This window comes from Ranitomeya imitator, chromosome 1 (genome assembly GCF_032444005.1).
Source record: "Ranitomeya imitator isolate aRanImi1 chromosome 1, aRanImi1.pri, whole genome shotgun sequence".
Lineage (NCBI taxonomy): Eukaryota > Metazoa > Chordata > Amphibia > Anura > Dendrobatidae > Ranitomeya > Ranitomeya imitator.
Genome location: NC_091282.1, coordinates 781,819,430 through 781,837,570, shown reverse-complemented (window position 1 = coordinate 781,837,570; position 18,141 = coordinate 781,819,430). Strand labels below are relative to the sequence as shown.

The window sequence follows — 18,141 nt, the reverse complement described above, 5'->3', positions numbered from 1 at the left end:
TCACTGAGAATGTCTCCTATACATCACTAGAGATCAGAGGTGACATCACTGAGAATGCCTCCTATCCATCACTAGAGATCAGCGGTGTAATCACTGAGAATGCCTCCTATCCATCACTAGAGATCAGCAGTGACATCACTGAGAATGCCTCCTATCCATCACTAGAGATCAGAGGTGACATCACTGAGAATGCCTCCTATCCATCACTAGAGATCAGAGGTGACATCACTGAGAATGCCTCCTATCCATCACTAGAGATCAGCAGTGACATCACTGGGAATGCCTCCTATCCATCACTAGAGATCAGAGGTCACATCACTCAGAATGCCTCCTATCCATCACTAGAGATCAGAGGTGACATCACTGAGAATGCCTCCTATCCATCACTAGAGATCAGCGGTGACATCACTGAGAATGCCTCCTATCCATCACTAGAGATCAGCGGTGACATCACTGAGAATGCCTCTTATCCATCACTAGAGATCAGAGGTGACATCACTGAGAATGCCTCCTATCCATCACTAGAGATCAGAGGTGACATCACTGAGAATGCCTCTTATCCATCACTAGAGATCAGAGGTGACATCACTGAGAATGCCTCCTATCCATCACTAGAGATCAGCGGTGACATCACTGAGAATGCCTCTTATCCATCACTAGAGATCAGAGGTGACATTACTGAGAATGCCTCCTATCCATCACTAGAGATCAGCGGTGACATCACTGAGAATGCCTCCTATCCATCACTAGAGATCAGCAGTGACATGATTTTTCTATAATTTGTAATTTTTTATTTATCTTTTTATGTCTTTCAGCTTGACCTGGCTAAACCCATTGAGGATCAGGGTCCTCTTGACGTCATTATTCACAAGTTAACAGATGTAATACTAGAGGCCGACCAAAATGAGAGTGAGTCTGTGCTTGTGGTGCAAAGATTCCAGGTGGGTGATTTGTCTTACTTCAGTGTGATGCACCACGGGTGACTGTGATTTCAGCTTGGACTTTTCAAATCTTAATTACTAATTTTTTATCTTATGTTATGCACCTTTGACCTTAAGACTTTAGTGAAATTGGTAAGAAGTAAAAATATATAAATTTTATTTTTTTAATAGACTACAAATGTCTCGCCATTTTCCAGATTCTTGCTTGCAATCCTTAATTGTAAAAATGCTGATCAAATTAACACAATGTAAAATATGTCATCTGCTGAATGTATCTGGGGAGTTTTTAAAGGGGTCCAGAGAAATGACTATTGGCCTATGTTTTGATACAGGAAAGATATATATCTTGGTACCGTGTTAGCCAGTAGATAGAAAAATATTTAGAATTGAGAGTCCTCCGTGGTTGATACCTTTTAATGGCTAACTGAAAAGATGGTAACAAATTGCAAGCTTTCGAGACTGCACAGGTCTCTTCATCAGGCAAAGACTAAAACAAATTCTGAAGAATCACATATTTATGCACAACATAGCACAGAGAAAAAGAAAGAGGGGGAAAACCATGGATAAGACAGGTGACATGAAGCAGAATTACCATGAGTGATAAACAGTTATGTCCATAAATATTGGGCCAGCTCTTAGATAAGGATTGTTTTATTGTCCTCTGATTAGGGTCTCTGTTGTGATGACCCCTCATAGTCTGAGGGGCAAGTTCCTTAGTTGATGTAAAAAGACATAAATCCGTGCAACACATTCATTCCTACATTGACTGTCAACGGTCGTCATCAGTTTATATTCCCAGACTCTTCTGTCTCTGAGATTTGAAGCTATCTTTTAACACAAGTAATTTCAAGTCCATAATGTACCTAATTATTTGTACTAAATGTCCAACTGGGGGTCTGTATGTGGGGGAGACGGGGCAAAAGCTTAAAACAAGATTGAACTCTCATCGCCATACAATAAGAGAAAAAAGAATTGATCTACCTGTGGCAATACATTTTTCTCTCCCAAATCATTACATTATGGACATGAAATTGCTTGTGTTAAAAGGTAGCTTCAAATCTCAGAGAGACGGAAGAGTCTGGGAATATAAACTGATGACGACCTTTGTCATTCTTAATGCAGGAATGAATGTGTCGCACGGATTCATTCAGCTGCTGCAAGGAAAACTAAATCTCCGAGCACTGTTTTTCGGAGATTTTATAGTAAATTATATTCCTCTAGGGTGGATAAAAGTCCTGAGGAAATGAATAGCTATCTGAAAGAGGTTGACTTACCCAGACTAGGTAGAGAGGAAAGGGAGTGGATGGATAGACCGCTTGGGGAGGAAGAATTGAAGGCGGCTTTGGCGGATATGGCGGGGGGCAAGGCTCCGGGGACGGACGGTATCCCGGTAGAGGTTTATAAAATTCTTAATGCAGAGTTAATGCCCAAATTGGAGCGAGTGCTCTCTGAGTCGTTGGAGAGGGGAGTGCTGCCTCCATCAATGAGAGAGGCCATTGTGGTGGTTATTCCTAAAGCTGATAAAGATCCTCAACAGCCGGAGTCGTATAGACCAATTTCACTTCTAACGGCTGACATAAAGATTTTGGCGAAGGCCCTGGCGAACAGGCTGTCCCAAGTGATCGATAAATTGATTCACCCAGACCAGTCTGGCTTTATGCCCAATAAATCCACCGCAATTAACTTGAGAAGGCTATTTTTAAATATGCAAATTCCTGCAGACAATGCCGGAAAAAGAGTTGTGGTGTCTTTAGATGCCCACAAGGCCTTTGATTGTGTGGAGTGGAGTTACTTGTGGTCGGTACTGGATCGCCTGGGGTTTGGTCCAAAATTCATCTCCTGGGTTAAGTTGCTGTACTCGTTCCCAACGGCAAAAATTAGAGTTAATAATAATTTGTCAGAGAGTTTCCCGCTGTTTAGGGGTACCAGACAGGGGTGTCCGCTGTCCCCGTTGCTCTTTGCTCTGGCCGTGGAGCCGTTAGCGGCTAAAATAAGAGGTGCTCAGGAGGTTAGAAGTTTCATCTATGGTAGGAGGGAAGACAAAATTGCATTATATGCTGACGATATTTTGTTGTTCCTGGAGGATTCTGAAAGGTCCCTGTGCAATGCGGTTGCTTTGATTGAGGAGTTTGGTCGGTTTTCGGGTCTCACAATAAACTGGGATAAGTCTTGTATGTTGTTGATTGAGGGGGACAGTATTGGCAGTGGAGAGAGGGCGATAACCACGAAATTAAAGATTGTTCAAAAATTCAAATATTTGGGTATTCAGATTGCTCTTCCTCTAACTACCTTTGAGGAACTGAATTTAAGTCCATTAATGCAGAAAATTCATACCAAGATTGCGGCATGGAACAAATTACATTTATCGGTGGTTGGTAGGGTGAACCTCTTAAAGATGATTGTAATGCCACAGTTGTTGTACGTGCTACATAACTCTCCCATTTGGATTACACAATGCAGATTCCGTAAGATTAAGTCTTTGTTTAGGGAATTAATATGGGGAGGAAAGAGTCCTAGGTTTAAACAGGAGATACTTCAGAGGGCCAAAACAGAGGGGGGTCTTGCACTTCCTAATCCATGGCTATACTCCTTAAGGTACCGTCACACTAGACGATATCGCTAGCGATCCGTGACGTTGCAGCGTCCTGGCTAGCGATATCGTCCAGTGTGACAGGCAGCAGCGATCAGGCCCCTGCTGTGCTGTCGCTGGTCGGGGAAGAAAGTCCAGAACTTTATTTCGTCGCTGGACTCCCTGCAGACATCGCTGAATCGGTGTGTGTGACACCGATTCAGCGATGTCTTCGCTGGTAACCAGGGTAAATATCGGGTTACTAAGCGCAGGGCCGCGCTTAGTAACCCGATGTATACCCTGGTTACCATCGTTAAAGTAAAAAAAACAAACGCTACATACTTACCTACCGCTGTCTGTCCTCGGCGCTGTGCTTCTCTGCTCTGGCTGTGAGCACAGCGGCCGGAAAGCAGAGCGGTGACGTCACCTCTCTGCTTTCCGGCTGCCCGGTGCTCACAGCCAGACCAGAGAAGCAGAGCGCCGAGGACAGACAGCGGTAGGTAAGTATGTAGCGTTTGTTTGTTTTTTACTTTTAGGATGGTAACCAGGGTAAACATCGGGTTACTAAGCGGGGCCCTGCGCTTAGTTACCCGATGTTTACCCTGGTTACCGGGGACCTCGGGATCGTTGGTCGCTGGAGAGCTGTCTGTGTGACAGCTCTCCAGCGACCAAACAGCGACGCTGCAGCGATCCGGATCGTTGTCTGTATCGCTGCAGCGTCGCTTAGTGTGACGGTACCTTTAGCAGCACAGTGTCAACATCTCAAAGGATGGGGGGAGGAGGCAGGGAGTGTGCAAATACCTAATAGCTTGAGGTTCTTACTACAGGCAGACGTTTTGAGTGACAGTTTGGAGGGAGGACAATTCAAAAAAATGGGTTCACAGGGGTGCACTATCAAATTAATTCACAGAGTATGGGAAAAAGTCAAACTCATTAGGGAAGTGAGTGGGTTCACCAGATTCTCGCCTATTTGGGACAACATTTATCTACTGGAATTTAGGCAGAGGGAGGGTTTTCACTTTTGGTCTGCAGCAGGTATTAAACGGCTGGGGCAGCTGATAAGTCAGGGCAGACTTAAAACATTTGAGGAGTTGCAGGAAGAATTTCATTTGCCACGGTCTGAATTGTTCCAGTATAATCGTATCTCTCATGCTTATCAGGCACAGAATAAAAGGGTAGCCATAGTGGTACAGATTGATCTCATGCTCGACTATATCCTTAAGAATAGCTGCACGAAGGGGGCGATTTCAGAAATATATGGGTTTCTACTTTTTTCTTTCCTGGAAAAATATCCCATCCGAGCCAAAGGGAAATGGGAAGCTGAATTGGGAATAATTGACAATGATAGATGGGAGTCGGTCCTAGAATATGTGCCCAAGATATCAATGAGTGAACCTGGCAGGCTATCACAGTTATTCGTAATCCATAGGGCCTATAGAACCCCTGACAGGTTGTTCAAGGCAGGGCTTAGGCAGAACTCGGAATGCCCTCGGTGCTCACAATCCCAGGCGGGGATATTGCATATGATGTGGCAGTGCCCTAGACTGTCCTCCTTCTGGATAGTTGCTTTAAATCGTATTGACCTGGTGTATGGATGTTCTGTCCCTAGGGTTCCACTGACTTGCATATTGGGATATGTGGAGGAAATTGTTACGGACAACATGTTTAAAATAGCTATTGCACGATTGTTATTCATTGCTAGGAAATTGATCGCCAAATTTTGGATTAGAGAGGAACCTCCAACAAGAAGAGACTTTCTTAAGCAAGCGGAGCATATACTTACTTTGGAAAAAAGTATCTACACTAAAAGGAATAAGCTGGACATCTTCCACAAGCTGTGGCAACCGTGGATGGACTTGAATTAGGATGATAAATGAGAATATAGGGAACCTAGTATTCAATGGAAATATAACGGATGTTTATTCAAATGTTTGTATGATGATGGGAAGTGGGGTGGCTCTGGCTGAGGTCTCTGCGGTTGGGCGGGGTGGGGGGGCTCTGGGTCAGGGGGAAAAAGTTATCTGTAAATGTTTAATGAAACATTGCCATGAGAAATATTCTGATTGTTTATTCTTTGCGGATAATAAAAATCTATCTGATAAAAAAAAAAAATCTCCGAGCACTAAAAAAAATACTCGGAGGAGTGTGCTCGGGAAATCTCGAGTAACGAGTATATTCGTTCATCACTAATGAATACCTTGCAGACAATGGGAGCGTTCATATGTATGGGGGACTAAAATTAATAGCTATTGGCTGACAGGCCAGTCTGAAGTGTGTGACCATCTTAAAGGTGCCCACCCTGTAATCCCTATCCAGTTACTGAAATAAATAATCCTACAATTTCCAGATAAAGCAAAACCCTAATCTTCAACTATTTCACAAGTGTCCTCTTAATCCTGCCCAGTCGACAAGGGATTGCTGGGATATCTGAGGTTCTGTCTATGCCAGGCTCCTCAGAATGGGCGTAGATCAGCTATATTCAGCCCTTAAATCTGTATTTATTATCTTTGGCGCTGACGCACTTGCCCTCCCAAGTCTTCTTGCTCTTATTATGTCTGAACTTTGAACTGTTGATCAGAGCGGATCTTTAAATAACCCAAAGATGCTGGGACACTTAAAGAGCCAGCAAGCCTTAAAAATGTCAGATTGTAAAAGTTCTGCAGTTCACAAGTGGGTGTAAATGTCTCCTCACTGGAGATTTCTAATATAAAATAGTGATCACGGGGAACGTGGTTGCTTCTCTAATTCCAAACAATAATTCCATGAAATACAGTTGTCATTAACGTTTGATATGTTTGGCACGTATCCTTTCTAGTAAAGTTTTTTTATTTTTTTTATTTTTTACAGGAACACTCCAGACAAATAATATACATGTTGTTATGCCACGTGCAGGTCAGACATGTTGGAGCATGACGTAGAGATTATCTCTTTGGTGATATTTGTACCTCTATCTCCAGCTCAAATTTCTCTGTCCCTGCAAGGGGAATAACACTTGTAAAAATGTTCCCTCTAATTTTCTTCATTTGAGCTTTCGGGTTATTCCTGAAATAATAATTTTTATTTAAAAAGTTATTCTATTACATGTTTCATATACACTTTTTTCTTGCTGCTATGAGTCCTTCTAGTCTTCTTCTCCCTCTGCCAGCTGATAATATAATCCCTTTTTATGCAGGAGTAGTCCACATGGCTGTAATGCTGTGTTTGCAGACACTGTGCTCCTACCTTTAAAAGCAGTTCTGAAAGCCATTTTTCTATTGATTGCTCAACCGTGACCAGAGGATCACAGTGCAAAGACTTTGCTGCAGAGAGAGTGACTGAGCATGTGTGTCCACCAGCACTCGGCTCATTAGGTAGTGTTGACTGAGCTTATGTGTCCTCCAGCAGTCCGCTAATTAGGTGGATGTGGCTGAGCATATGTGTCCTCCAGCACTCGGCTCATTAGTTCGATATGACTGAGCGTGAGTCCTCTAGCATTCAGCTCATTCGGTGGATGTGACTGAGCGTGTCTGTCCTCCAGCATTCGGCTCATTGGGTTGAGGTGACTGAGCATGTGTATCATACAGCACTCAGATCACTACTTGAATGTGACTGACCGTGTGTGTCCCCCAGCATCCACCTCATTAATTGGATGTGATTGAACATGTCTCCTCCCGTACTCGGTTCACTGTGTGACTGAGAATGTGTCCTCCAACATTTACCTAATTAGGTGGGTGTGACTGAGCAATGTGTGTCCTCCAACATTTACCTAATTAGGTGGGTGTGACTGAGCAATGTGTGTCCTCCAACATTTACCTAATTAGGTGGGTGTGACTGAGCAATGTGTGTCCTCCAACATTTACCTAATTAGGTGGGTGTGACTGAGCAATGTGTGTCCTCCAACATTTCCCTAATTAGGTGGGTGTGACTGAGCAATGTGTGTCCTCCAACATTTACCTAATTAGGTGGGTGTGACTGAGCAATGTGTGTCCTCCAACATTTACCTAATTAGGTGGGTGTGACTGAGCAATGTGTGTCCTCCAACATTTCCCTAATTAGGTGGGTGTGACTGAGTAATGTGTGTCCTCCATCATTCACCTAATTAGGTGGGTGTGACTGAACACTGTGTGTCCTCCATAGTTCACCTAATTAGGTGGGTGTGACTGAGCATGTACACTCCTTGACAGAAGTTATGTCGCTTACCTATATTATATAAATAAAAGCTTTTATCCTGATGTTAAATTCATCCATTGGTTGTATAAGTTATTCTTTTGAAAGCTGAAGCCCTCCGAAATGTGGTTTAGGTTAAGAAAATATATTGGCATATAGTTTTGTCGCCCACAGAAAGTAATGTTATATTCAAACAAATAATTAACCTAAAATACAAATCTATGTTGCATAACATTGGTGAATGAAGTTGTTGTGCTATTAGTCATATTTATTTGTGTGACTTCCATGAGCTTGAAGGACTGCATCCATGCGGTTCAACAATGATTCATACAATTAATTAATGAAGTCATCAGGAGTAGCAAAGAATGCAGTCTTACATGCCTCCCAGAGTTCATCTAGATTCTTTGGTTTTGTCTTCCAAGCTTCTTCTTTCATCCTTCCCCAAACATGCTCAATGATGTTCATGTCTGGTGACTGGGCTGGCCAGTCCTTGAGCACCTTGATCTTTTTTGCCTGGAGGAACTTTGTTGTAGAGATGGATGTATGAGATGGGGCACCATCTTGCTGCAGAATTTGACCCCTTTTATGATTTGGAATATAAGAAGTAGCTAATACTTCTTGATATTTTAGGCTATTGATATTGCCTTCCACCTTGCAAATGTTTCGCACACCCCCATACTGAATGTAACCCCAGACCATGATCTTTCCACCACCAAATGTAACTGTTTTCTGGGTGTATTTTGGATCCATACGGGCTCCAGTAGGTCTCCTGCAGTATTTGCGGCAGCTGTGGTGTAATTCTACTGAAGATTCATCAGACCTTCTGCCACTTTTCCAGCGTCCATCTGTTTAGCAGGCTGTGGGACTCTGCAAATGCCACACAGTTTTTTATTTGCCTTTTGTTTAGTGCTGGCTTTTGGGCACTGATTCGACCATGGAGGCCATTTCGAGACAGAACCCTACAAACTGTTCTAGTTGACACAGGGACTTGGGGTGACGAGACCTGTTGGAGCTCTGCTGCAGTGGAAGAGGGGCTTGCTTTGGATTTTCTAACCAACAAACATTCCTCCTGAGCAGTTGTCTTGCGGGGTCTGCTAGACCTGGACTTGTCAAACACATCTCCAGTGTCTTCAAATCGTTTTTTAATTCTTTGTACTTGACGCTGAGACACATTTAAGGTTCCAGCCACCTCTGCAGTGGATCTGGTCTTCAGCCTCTTGATAATCCAGGCTTTGGTCGCAGGGTGGATTTCTTCATGTTGTCAGAGCTCAAGTTGCAGTTCAAGTGAAGGTCTGGAGTGCTGGGTTTCTTTTAATACACACACTAACCAATCATTTACTGAGCACAGGTGAGGATGTAAACTATGATTGGGTGCATTATATGACCAGGCGACAAAACTTTTGTTTTGCCAAAATCTGACCATTCTGTGTCCATTAAGGCTGCTTTCACACATCAGGTTTTTTCTTTCAGGCACAATCCGGCAGTTTCAGGCACAATCCGGATCCGTTTTTTCTAACGCCGGATCCGTTTTTTCCCACAGAGTTGTATTAGCGCCGGATTGTGCCTGAAGGACTTGCGTTTCATCCGTTTTGTGCCGGATCCGTCCCTTCAGGCTTTTTTGCCGGACACAAAAAAGTCTCCTGCAACGTTTTTTGTGTCCGGCGAAAAAGCCTGAAGGGATGTTTCCGGCAATAAATGTATGGAAATGATGTGTGAATGAACCCTTCTGGCGACCGAATCCGTTTTTTACACATTGAGCATGCCCAGAAGCTTTGTTTTTGATTCTTGCATGGAATCTTTCTCTCTCTCTCTCTCTCTCTCTCTCTCTCTCTCATCAAAAAAACATGCGCAGTACAGAGAGCCGGATCCAGCTAAAAAAACGGATCCGGTGCATCAGTTTTTCACAATTTACGCCGGATCCGTTTTTTAGCAAATTTGCCGGATTAGGCCTGAAACCAAAAACCTATTGTTTGAAAGCAGCCTAACTGATCAATATTTCTGCATTGATGCCATTTTATTTTCTTAACCTAAACCACATTTCGGAGGGTTTCAGCTTTCAAAAGAATAATTTATACAACCAATGGATGAATTTAACGTCCGGTTATAAGCTTTTATTTAAATAACATGGATAAGCGGCATAACTTCTGTCAGGGAGTGTATGTCCTCCAGCATTCACCTCATTAGTTGGATGTGACTGAGCATGTGTGTCCATCAGCACTCAGTTAATCAGGTGATGTGCACATTGCTATACACTATGAGCACTAGTTGGCCGCTATACTATGTATTCCCTCCCCCTCACATTTGGTTATGAATAGTGATGAGCGAGCACTAAAATGCTCAGGTTGAGCAAATTGGAATTCTCGGGTACTGGACCCAAGCACCGAGCCCAATGTAAGTCTATGGGAAACACAAGCATTTTTACCGCGATCCCCCCCGGGAGTCCTTTTAAGGTCTGAAAATGATGGAAACACTGCTCAAATGACATGGGAACATCATAGGGATCGCCCCTTCTGACTCCTAGGTCACAGCTGTAAGCAATGTTGTCAGAGTATCACGCCATTTTACAGGTGTACCAAAAAACATACAAAAACGGAACCAAAATGGATTTTGCTGGGAAATATGTTAAGGTACATCCTTTCCAGGGTAATGACTTGCATATAAGGCAAAATAATTAGCCCCAGACCAAAAGGTTCCTCCACCACATGGGCTGCGTTCACACGCAGTGTTTTTGATGCGTTTTTCAACTTTAACATTGCTTTCAACCAATACAAATGCATTCACTAGGAAATGTTATTGTAACATTTAACAACCCTAGCTGGCCATGTGGTGTGTGACACATAAGGAGACACATCTTGTTTCATTTATGAAGGAGGGACTCTTAAAGTCACAGAGCCTATTTTTAGAGGGGCATCAGGCGGCATTAATATTCTTAAAGGGCCACTATTAAATAGTCGGTCTCCTATGCTGTTATTGCCTATGCAGTGAGTGGCTGGGCTGCCAAGAATTACGATGCACCTCAATACCCCTTTCACGAGAGGTACAGGAGGGCTTCCTGAAAAAATGTTGCATTGAATGCAAGCCCTGCCCGGTTATCAAGTCATATGCACCCCAATAAGCCTTTGAACCCAGGTACTGGATGCCCACAGGAAAACCCACTTCACATTTTTCAGTTGGTCCTGCCATAATGTTTCCTTATGCATTGAATGCAAGGTCCGCCTTGACCCAAATTTGCACGCACCCCAATCCCCCCCCTTGGAAGAAACATGGAGGAGGACATAATAAAAAATACCTGTCACATTACAAGGGAGCGGGTCTCCTAGACTCGTAATGCCCATACACTAAGTGTTTGGGCTGACAAACATTTCCTCATGGGGGGTACATTTTAAAAAAAATATTTTATGGGGATCATGGACACCCTTGCCTAAAAATAGTCTGGCTGTAGCAGCATAGAACATGTTCACCCTGGTGTTCTAGTGGCGGTGGATGAAGAGACGTGGAGGAAGACCTCATTAAAAAATAGGCACAATTGAAAGGAGCAGGTCTCCTAGACTTGTAATGCCCATACACTAAGTTTATGGGCTGACAAACATTTCCCCAGGGGAGTAACATAGTAACATAGTTAGTAAGGCCGAAAAAAGACATTTGTCCATCCAGTTTAGCCTATATTCCATCATAATAAATAAATACCCAGATCTACGTCCTTCTACAGAACCTAATAATTGTATGATACAATATTGTTCTGCTCCAGGAAGACATCCAGGCCTCTCTTGAACCCCTCGACTGAGTTCGCCATCACCACCTCCTCAGGCAAGCAATTCCAGATTCTCACTGCCCTAATAGTAAAGAATCCTCTTCTATGTTGGTGGAAAAACCTTCTCTCCTCCAGACGCAAAGAATGCCCCCTTGTGCCCGTCACCTTCCTTGGTATAAACAGATCCTCAGCGAGATATTTGTATTGTCCCCTTATATACTTATACATGGTTATTAGATCGCCCCTCAGTCGTCTTTTTTCTAGACTAAATAATCCTAATTTCGCTAATTATCTGGGTATTGTAGTTCTCCCATCCCCTTTATTAATTTTGTTGCCCTCCTTTGTACTCTCTCTAGTTCCATTATATCCTTCCTGAGCACCGGTGCCCAAAACTGGACACAGTACTCCATGTGCGGTCTAACTAGGGATTTGTACAGAGGCAGTATAATGCTCTCATCATGTGTATCCAGACCTCTTTTAATGCACCCCATGATCCTGTTTGCCTTGGCAGCTGCTGCCTGGCACTGGCTGCTCCAGGTAAGTTTATCATTAACTAGGATCCCCAAGTCCTTCTCCCTGTCAGATTTACCCAGTGGTTTCCCGTTCAGTGTGTAATGGTGATATTGATTCCCTCTTCCCATGTGTATAACCTTACATTTATCATTGTTAAACCTCATCTGCCACCTTTCAGCCCAAGTTTCCAACTTATCCAGATCCATCTGTAGCAGAATACTATCTTCTCTTGTATTAACTGCTTTACATAGTTTTGTATTATCTGCAAATATCGAGTAAAAGTATATACCCATGTGTGGTTGTGAAGAGGTGCATGAGAATACACCTCCCCAAAAAAGACCATGTATTTAAGGTTATGTTTCGCTGTTTTCATTCGGTGGTGTACAGAAGTCTTGCCCTATCCAGCCCTTGTTCATTTTTATAAGAGTCGGCCTGCCAGCATTTTCAGCTGACAGGTGGATGCGCTTATCAGTTATAATTCCGCCAGCGGCACTAAAAGCCCGCTCTGACAGAACACTAACAGCAGGGCAGGCCAGGAGCTCCAAGTCGTAGAGATAGACTTCATGCCACTTGTCCAGCTTGGATGCCCAATAATTAAAAGGCACAGAGGATGTTTGTACGATCAGCAAGGTACTCCCTCAGCATCTTCCCAAACATTGCACTTCTTGTGACAGCACCCCTTGCCTCTGTGCCGGTGCGATGGTAGGGTTTGAGAAAAGCTGTCCCAGAACTTTGCCATTGTTCCCCTGCCTGTGCTGGATTGTACTTCTGTCTCTCTCGCCTATACTCCTTGGTTGTACAACAAACTCTGACGTCTGCTGCCAGCGTTCTCAGATGGGAATTTTTTTTAGTAATTCCGTTATAAGGGCCCTGTGTTACTGCACCATTTTAGTACACCTGTCTGCCTCTGAAAGAAAAGATTGAAAGTTCTCCTTGTAGCGTGGGTCTATAGCACATGAAAGTAGCTCCTGTTCTTCCTCTTTGGCTACTAATCCACGTTGGGACTACATGAGGCTGGGCTGTGTAATCACCCTGTATAGTTCCTTGCTCCATGTCCTCGTGCTCCGCCTGCAATGCATCCTCTTTAATTGTGAGCAGAGAGGTTTTCAGAATGCAGAGAAGTAGGATGGGGATGATAATTATGGCATCATCGCCGCTCATCATCTTGGTGCCGTCCTAAAAGTTTTTGAGGTTGGTACATATGTCTGACATCCATGTCTGCTCCTGAGGTCTTATGTGTGGAGTCTGAACTGAATAATGACGGCCTTGTTGATGCTGGTAATCAACAATTGCCCTCTTCTGCTCACAAATGCTTTCCAATATATGCAGTGTAGAGTTCCAATGCGTGGGGACATCACACACCAGTCAGTGAGCCGGAAGCTGCAAACGCCGCTGAAGCATGGCAAGGGCGGCTGAAGCTTTAGCTGACTTCTAAAATGGGCATAGAGGTGGCGTACTTTCACTAGCAGCTCCGGGTAGCTTTTGAGAAATGTTGAACGACCAGGTTAAGCACATGGGCCAGGCAAGGAACGTGTGTGAGCTCACCTTGCCCCAGAGCCACCACCAAGTGCCAGCCATTGTCACACATGACCATGCCTGGCTGTAGGTTCAGCGGTGTCAGCCAAAAATCTGACTGCTCTTTCAGCACTGTCCACAACTCTTCAGCATTGTGCGGTTTGTCACCTAAGCAGATTGGCTTCAGCACAGCCTTTTGCCGCTTGGCTGAGGCAGTGCTACAGTGCTTCCAGCTTCTGACTGATGTGCTCATTTCAGAGATGGAGGCTGAAGAGGTGGAGGTGCAGGAGCTGTAGACTGGGGGCAACCCTCAGTGACGTAGGGCCCACAATCCTTGACATCGGGAGGATGTGTTCCATCCCAAGGTCCGACTGGGTCCCGGCTTCCACTATGTTAACCCCGTGTGCTGTCAGTGAGATGTACTGTCCCTGCTCACAAGCACTTGTCCACGTGTCCGTGGTTAGGTGGACTTTCCCAGTAACAGCATTGTTGAGGGCACGGGGAATATTGTGAGACATGTGCTGGTGTAATGCCAGTACGGCACACTGGGAGAAATAGTGGCGACTGGGGACCGAGTACCCTGGGATGACCGCCGCCATCAGGTTGTGGAAAGCTTCCATCTCCATTAGCCTAAAAGGCAACATTTCCAGCGCAAGCAGACGAGAAATGTGAGAATTTAGTACTGTGGGGCATTGGCTGCATATTTCCACTCGAGTTCCAATGAATGGGTTATAGACAACTGAAGACTGCGCTGGGACAAGGATGTGGACGGGCTTGATGATGATGCTAGTTGTGAGCAAGAACAGGTGCAGGTCACGAGGCATCTTCATATGCACTGTGGACTGGGGATTGGCTTATACGCAGAACAGTGCAAGGAGCAGTGGTGTCACCTGCAGACAGTATTCCTGGAGCCTCGGGTTCGGCCCACAAAGTAGGGTGCTTTGCTGCCGTGTGCCTGATCATGCTGGTGGTGGTCAGGCTGGTAGTTTTGCTACCCCTGCTGATGCCGGCATGGCAGGTGCTGCAAATGGCCTGTTTGGGGTTATCGTCAGAGTCTTTAAAAAATAATCAGACTCTGGAAGATTTAACAGGTGGAATGGTAAGTTCCGTCATGTTGGTGTTACGGGGAACGGATGCACGCCTTCTGTCTGCGGCTACCACACTGCTTCTTCCTGCCTGTTGGGGTGCAATGCCTACTTCCCCGTGTGTGCCGCTGTCCTCGCTCTGCATGTCCTCCTGCCAGGTTGGGTCAGTTACTATGTAATCCACCACCTTGTTTTCCACATCCGCACCCTGCTCCTCCTCCTCCTGACTTTCTGGCAATTGTGTCTCATCATCGTCCACATCTTGTGACACTTTCCCACCATCACCTTCGTGTGACCGTGACTGCTCAAATCTTTGGGCATCGCTACATGCGATCTCATCTTGCCACACTTCAAGTGGATCGGTCGAGAGTCCGGAATCTTTAAAGGGAAAAGTGAACAGCTCTTCGGAGTGTCCAAGTGTGGGATCAGTTGTATCAGGGCACTCGGCATGGTGGGAGGAAAGAGGATCAGGGTAAGTTATATGCGGTCCAGACTTACGACTACTCAGACTTGACCGTGCAGAGTACGTGGTGGTGGCTAAGTGACTGGAAGCATTATCCGCTATCCAACAACCGTTTCACACTGTTCTGGGACAGGAAGGTCTAGCTAAAAGATGTGGGTCTTTGTTCTGGCCCACTTTCAACTTGGCCACGGCGTCATCCTCTGCATGCACCATCAGCATCACATCCACTTCCCCGTCCCTTGCCTTGCTCATTTTAAATGGACTACTGAAATATCTTCAAAGTTCAATACAAATGGATTAACTTATTTGTGATCAGTGGGCCAAAAAACACACTTTTAATTCAGTGGAATGTTGATACATTTTTTTATTTTGTTTTTAACATATTTTATTATGGAAACTTCCCTGTTTTCTCCCACACCTACACATAATTGCTAATAATCAGACGTGTAATATTACATTGTTACTGTTAAAGCCCGACACCTTATTCCTGGTAATCCCTCCTACTGCTAATGGCTGATATGCTTCATGAAACCTTTCTGTGGTTTTGTCTTGCTATCCTGACACTACAACTAATGTGTTCACCGATTTATAAAAGTTAGTTTTAAAAGAAGGGTGTAAAATTAGCATTGGGATATTATCTCCAAGCCCTACCCTGAAAGTTTGTCCCAGTGAGGCTTCTCATAAATTGTCAACTTCTGCTGTTCTGAAAAGATTGTCCAGGATTAGTAAAACATGCCTACGTTCTTCCAACCATGAAGCCACACCTGTCTGCAGTTTGCGATAGGTTTTGCAGCTCGAAACTACTTTTTGAGCTCATAAAATATATAGCTAAACAGACAGGTGTGACGCGGATTCTGGAAGAAAGCGGCCACATTAATTCTAATTGTAGAAAATCCCTTCAAGCGTACCTGTCGTAGTAGGTTACTTGTCTGAATAAGGGTGTGTTTCCACGGTCAGGAAACGCTGCGTGTTTGATTCTGCGTAGAGCCGCAGCGTCAAACACGCAGCGTCCAGATGTTACAGCATAGTGGAGGGGATTTCCTGAAATCCCGTCTCCGCTATGCGTTAAAAGACGCAGACGGCAGACCCGCGTAAACGGACATGCGGCGCATCTTTTCCGAACGCAGCATGTCTGTTTACAATGCTGCGATGCTACCTCGCCGCACCGTAAATTTCCCATAGATAATTAGATTTTTTTATTATTATTATTTATTTATATAGCACCATTGATTCCATGGTGCTGTATATGAGAAGGGGTTACATACAAATTACAGATATCACTTACAGTAAACAAACTAACAATGACGGACTGATACAGAGGGGCGAGGACCCTGCCCTTGCGGGCTTACATTCTACAGGATTATGGGGAAGGAGACAGTAGGTTGGGGGTTGCAGGTGCTCCGGTGTTGGTGAGGCGGTAGCTTCGATAGTGATGAGGCGGCAGCGGTGTCAGTGCAGGCTGTAGGCTTTCCTGAAGAGATGAGTTTTCAGGTTCTGTCTGAAGGATCCGACTGTGGTTGATAGTCGGACATGTTGGGGCCGAGAGTTCCAGAGGATGGGGGATATTCAGGAGAAGTCTTGGAGGCGATTGGATGAGGAGCGAATAAGTGTGGAGGAGAGAAGGAGGTCTTGGGAGGACCGGAGATCGCGTGAGGAAAGATATCGGGAGATTAGTTCAGAGATATATGTAGGAGACAGCTTATGGATGGCTTTGTAGGTCAGTATTAGTAATTTGAACTGGATACGCTGAGGGAATGGGAGCCCGTGAAGAGATTCGCAGAGGGGGAAGCGGAGGAGTAGCGAGGAGAGAGATGGATTAGTCGGGCAGCAGAGTTAAGGATGGACTGGAGAGGGGCAAGGGTGTTAGCAGGGAGGCCACAGAAAAGGATGTTGCAGTAGTCAAGGCAGGAGATGATGAGTGCATGCACAAGCATTTTAGTAGATTGGGGGTTGAGGAAAGGATGGATCCTGGAGATATTTTTGAGCTGGAGGCGACAGGAGGTGGAAAGAGCTTGGATGTGCGGTGTGAAGGACAGGGCAGAGTCGAAGGTTACTCCGAGGCAGCGGACTTCGGGTACAGGGGAAAGCATTATGTCATTGACTGCGATAGATAGGTCAGGTAAGGAAGATTTGTGGGATGGAGGAAAGATGATGAGTTCAGATTTGTCCACATTGAGTTTGAGGAAGCGAGAGGAGAAGAAGGAGGATATGGCTCATAGGCACTCTGGGATTCTGGACAGCAGAGCGGTGACATCTGGGCCAGAGAGGTAGATCTGAGTGTCATCAGCATAGAGGTGGTACTGGAATCCATGGGACTTTGAGTTGTCCCAAGCCAAGTGTATAGATTGGGAAGAGTAGGGGTCCTAGAACAGAGCCTTGGGGGACTCCAACAGAGAGAGGGTGGGATGAGGAGGTAGAGTGGGACACGCTGAATGTGCGGTTGGAAAGGTACGAAGCGATCCAGGATAGGGCAAGGTCTTTGATGCCAAAGGAGGAGAGGATCTGTAGTAGGACGCAGTGGTCAACTGTGTCGAAGGCAGAGGACAGGTCTAGAAGGAGGAGTACAGAGTATTGTCCAGTAGCTTTGGCGGTAAGTAGATCGTTAGTGATTTTGGTCAGGGCAGTCTCAGTTGAGTGATGAGGGCGGAAACCAGATTGTGGATTGTCGAACAACAAGTTAGATGAGAGGTGGGAGGAGAGCTCAGCATGGACGTGCTGCTCCAGGAGTTTGGAAGCGAATGGGAGCAGCGATATTGGGCAATAGCTGGACATAGCAGTTGGATCGAGGGTTGGCTTTTTAATGATAGGCGTGATTGTGGCATGTTTGAACGCAGAGGGGAAGGTGCCAGAAGTTAGTGATAGGTTGAAGAGGTGGGTTAGGGATGGGATAAGTGTGGTGGTGAGGTTGGGGAGGAGATGGGATGGGGTTGAGCGCACAGGTGGTGAAGTGCGATTTGGAGAGGAGACAATTAAGCCCTCCTTCAGTGATATTGGATAGGGAGGTTATGGGGTTTGGGCATTGGTCTGGTATACAAAGGGGTTGTGGTGGTTGAACAATGAAGACTTGCCTTGTTTGGTCGAGCTTATTTTTAAAGTGTGTGGCAAAGTACTCAGCAGAAATGAGGGAGGTTGGAGGGGGGAATGGGGGGCGGAGGAGG

The 18,141-nt window shown here is 45.1% G+C and overlaps 1 protein-coding gene across 1 annotated transcript in view; it reads left to right on the top strand.

Annotated features, from left to right (window-relative positions):
- The window catches only part of ITPK1 (inositol-tetrakisphosphate 1-kinase), a 207,014-nt gene that overhangs the window by 104,066 nt on the left and 84,807 nt on the right, over positions 1-18,141 (top strand). Inside the window, exon 4 of the mRNA XM_069737043.1 lies at positions 816-941. Within this exon, the coding sequence (XP_069593144.1) occupies positions 816-941 (126 nt within the window). The remainder of the gene's footprint in view (positions 1-815; positions 942-18,141) is intronic.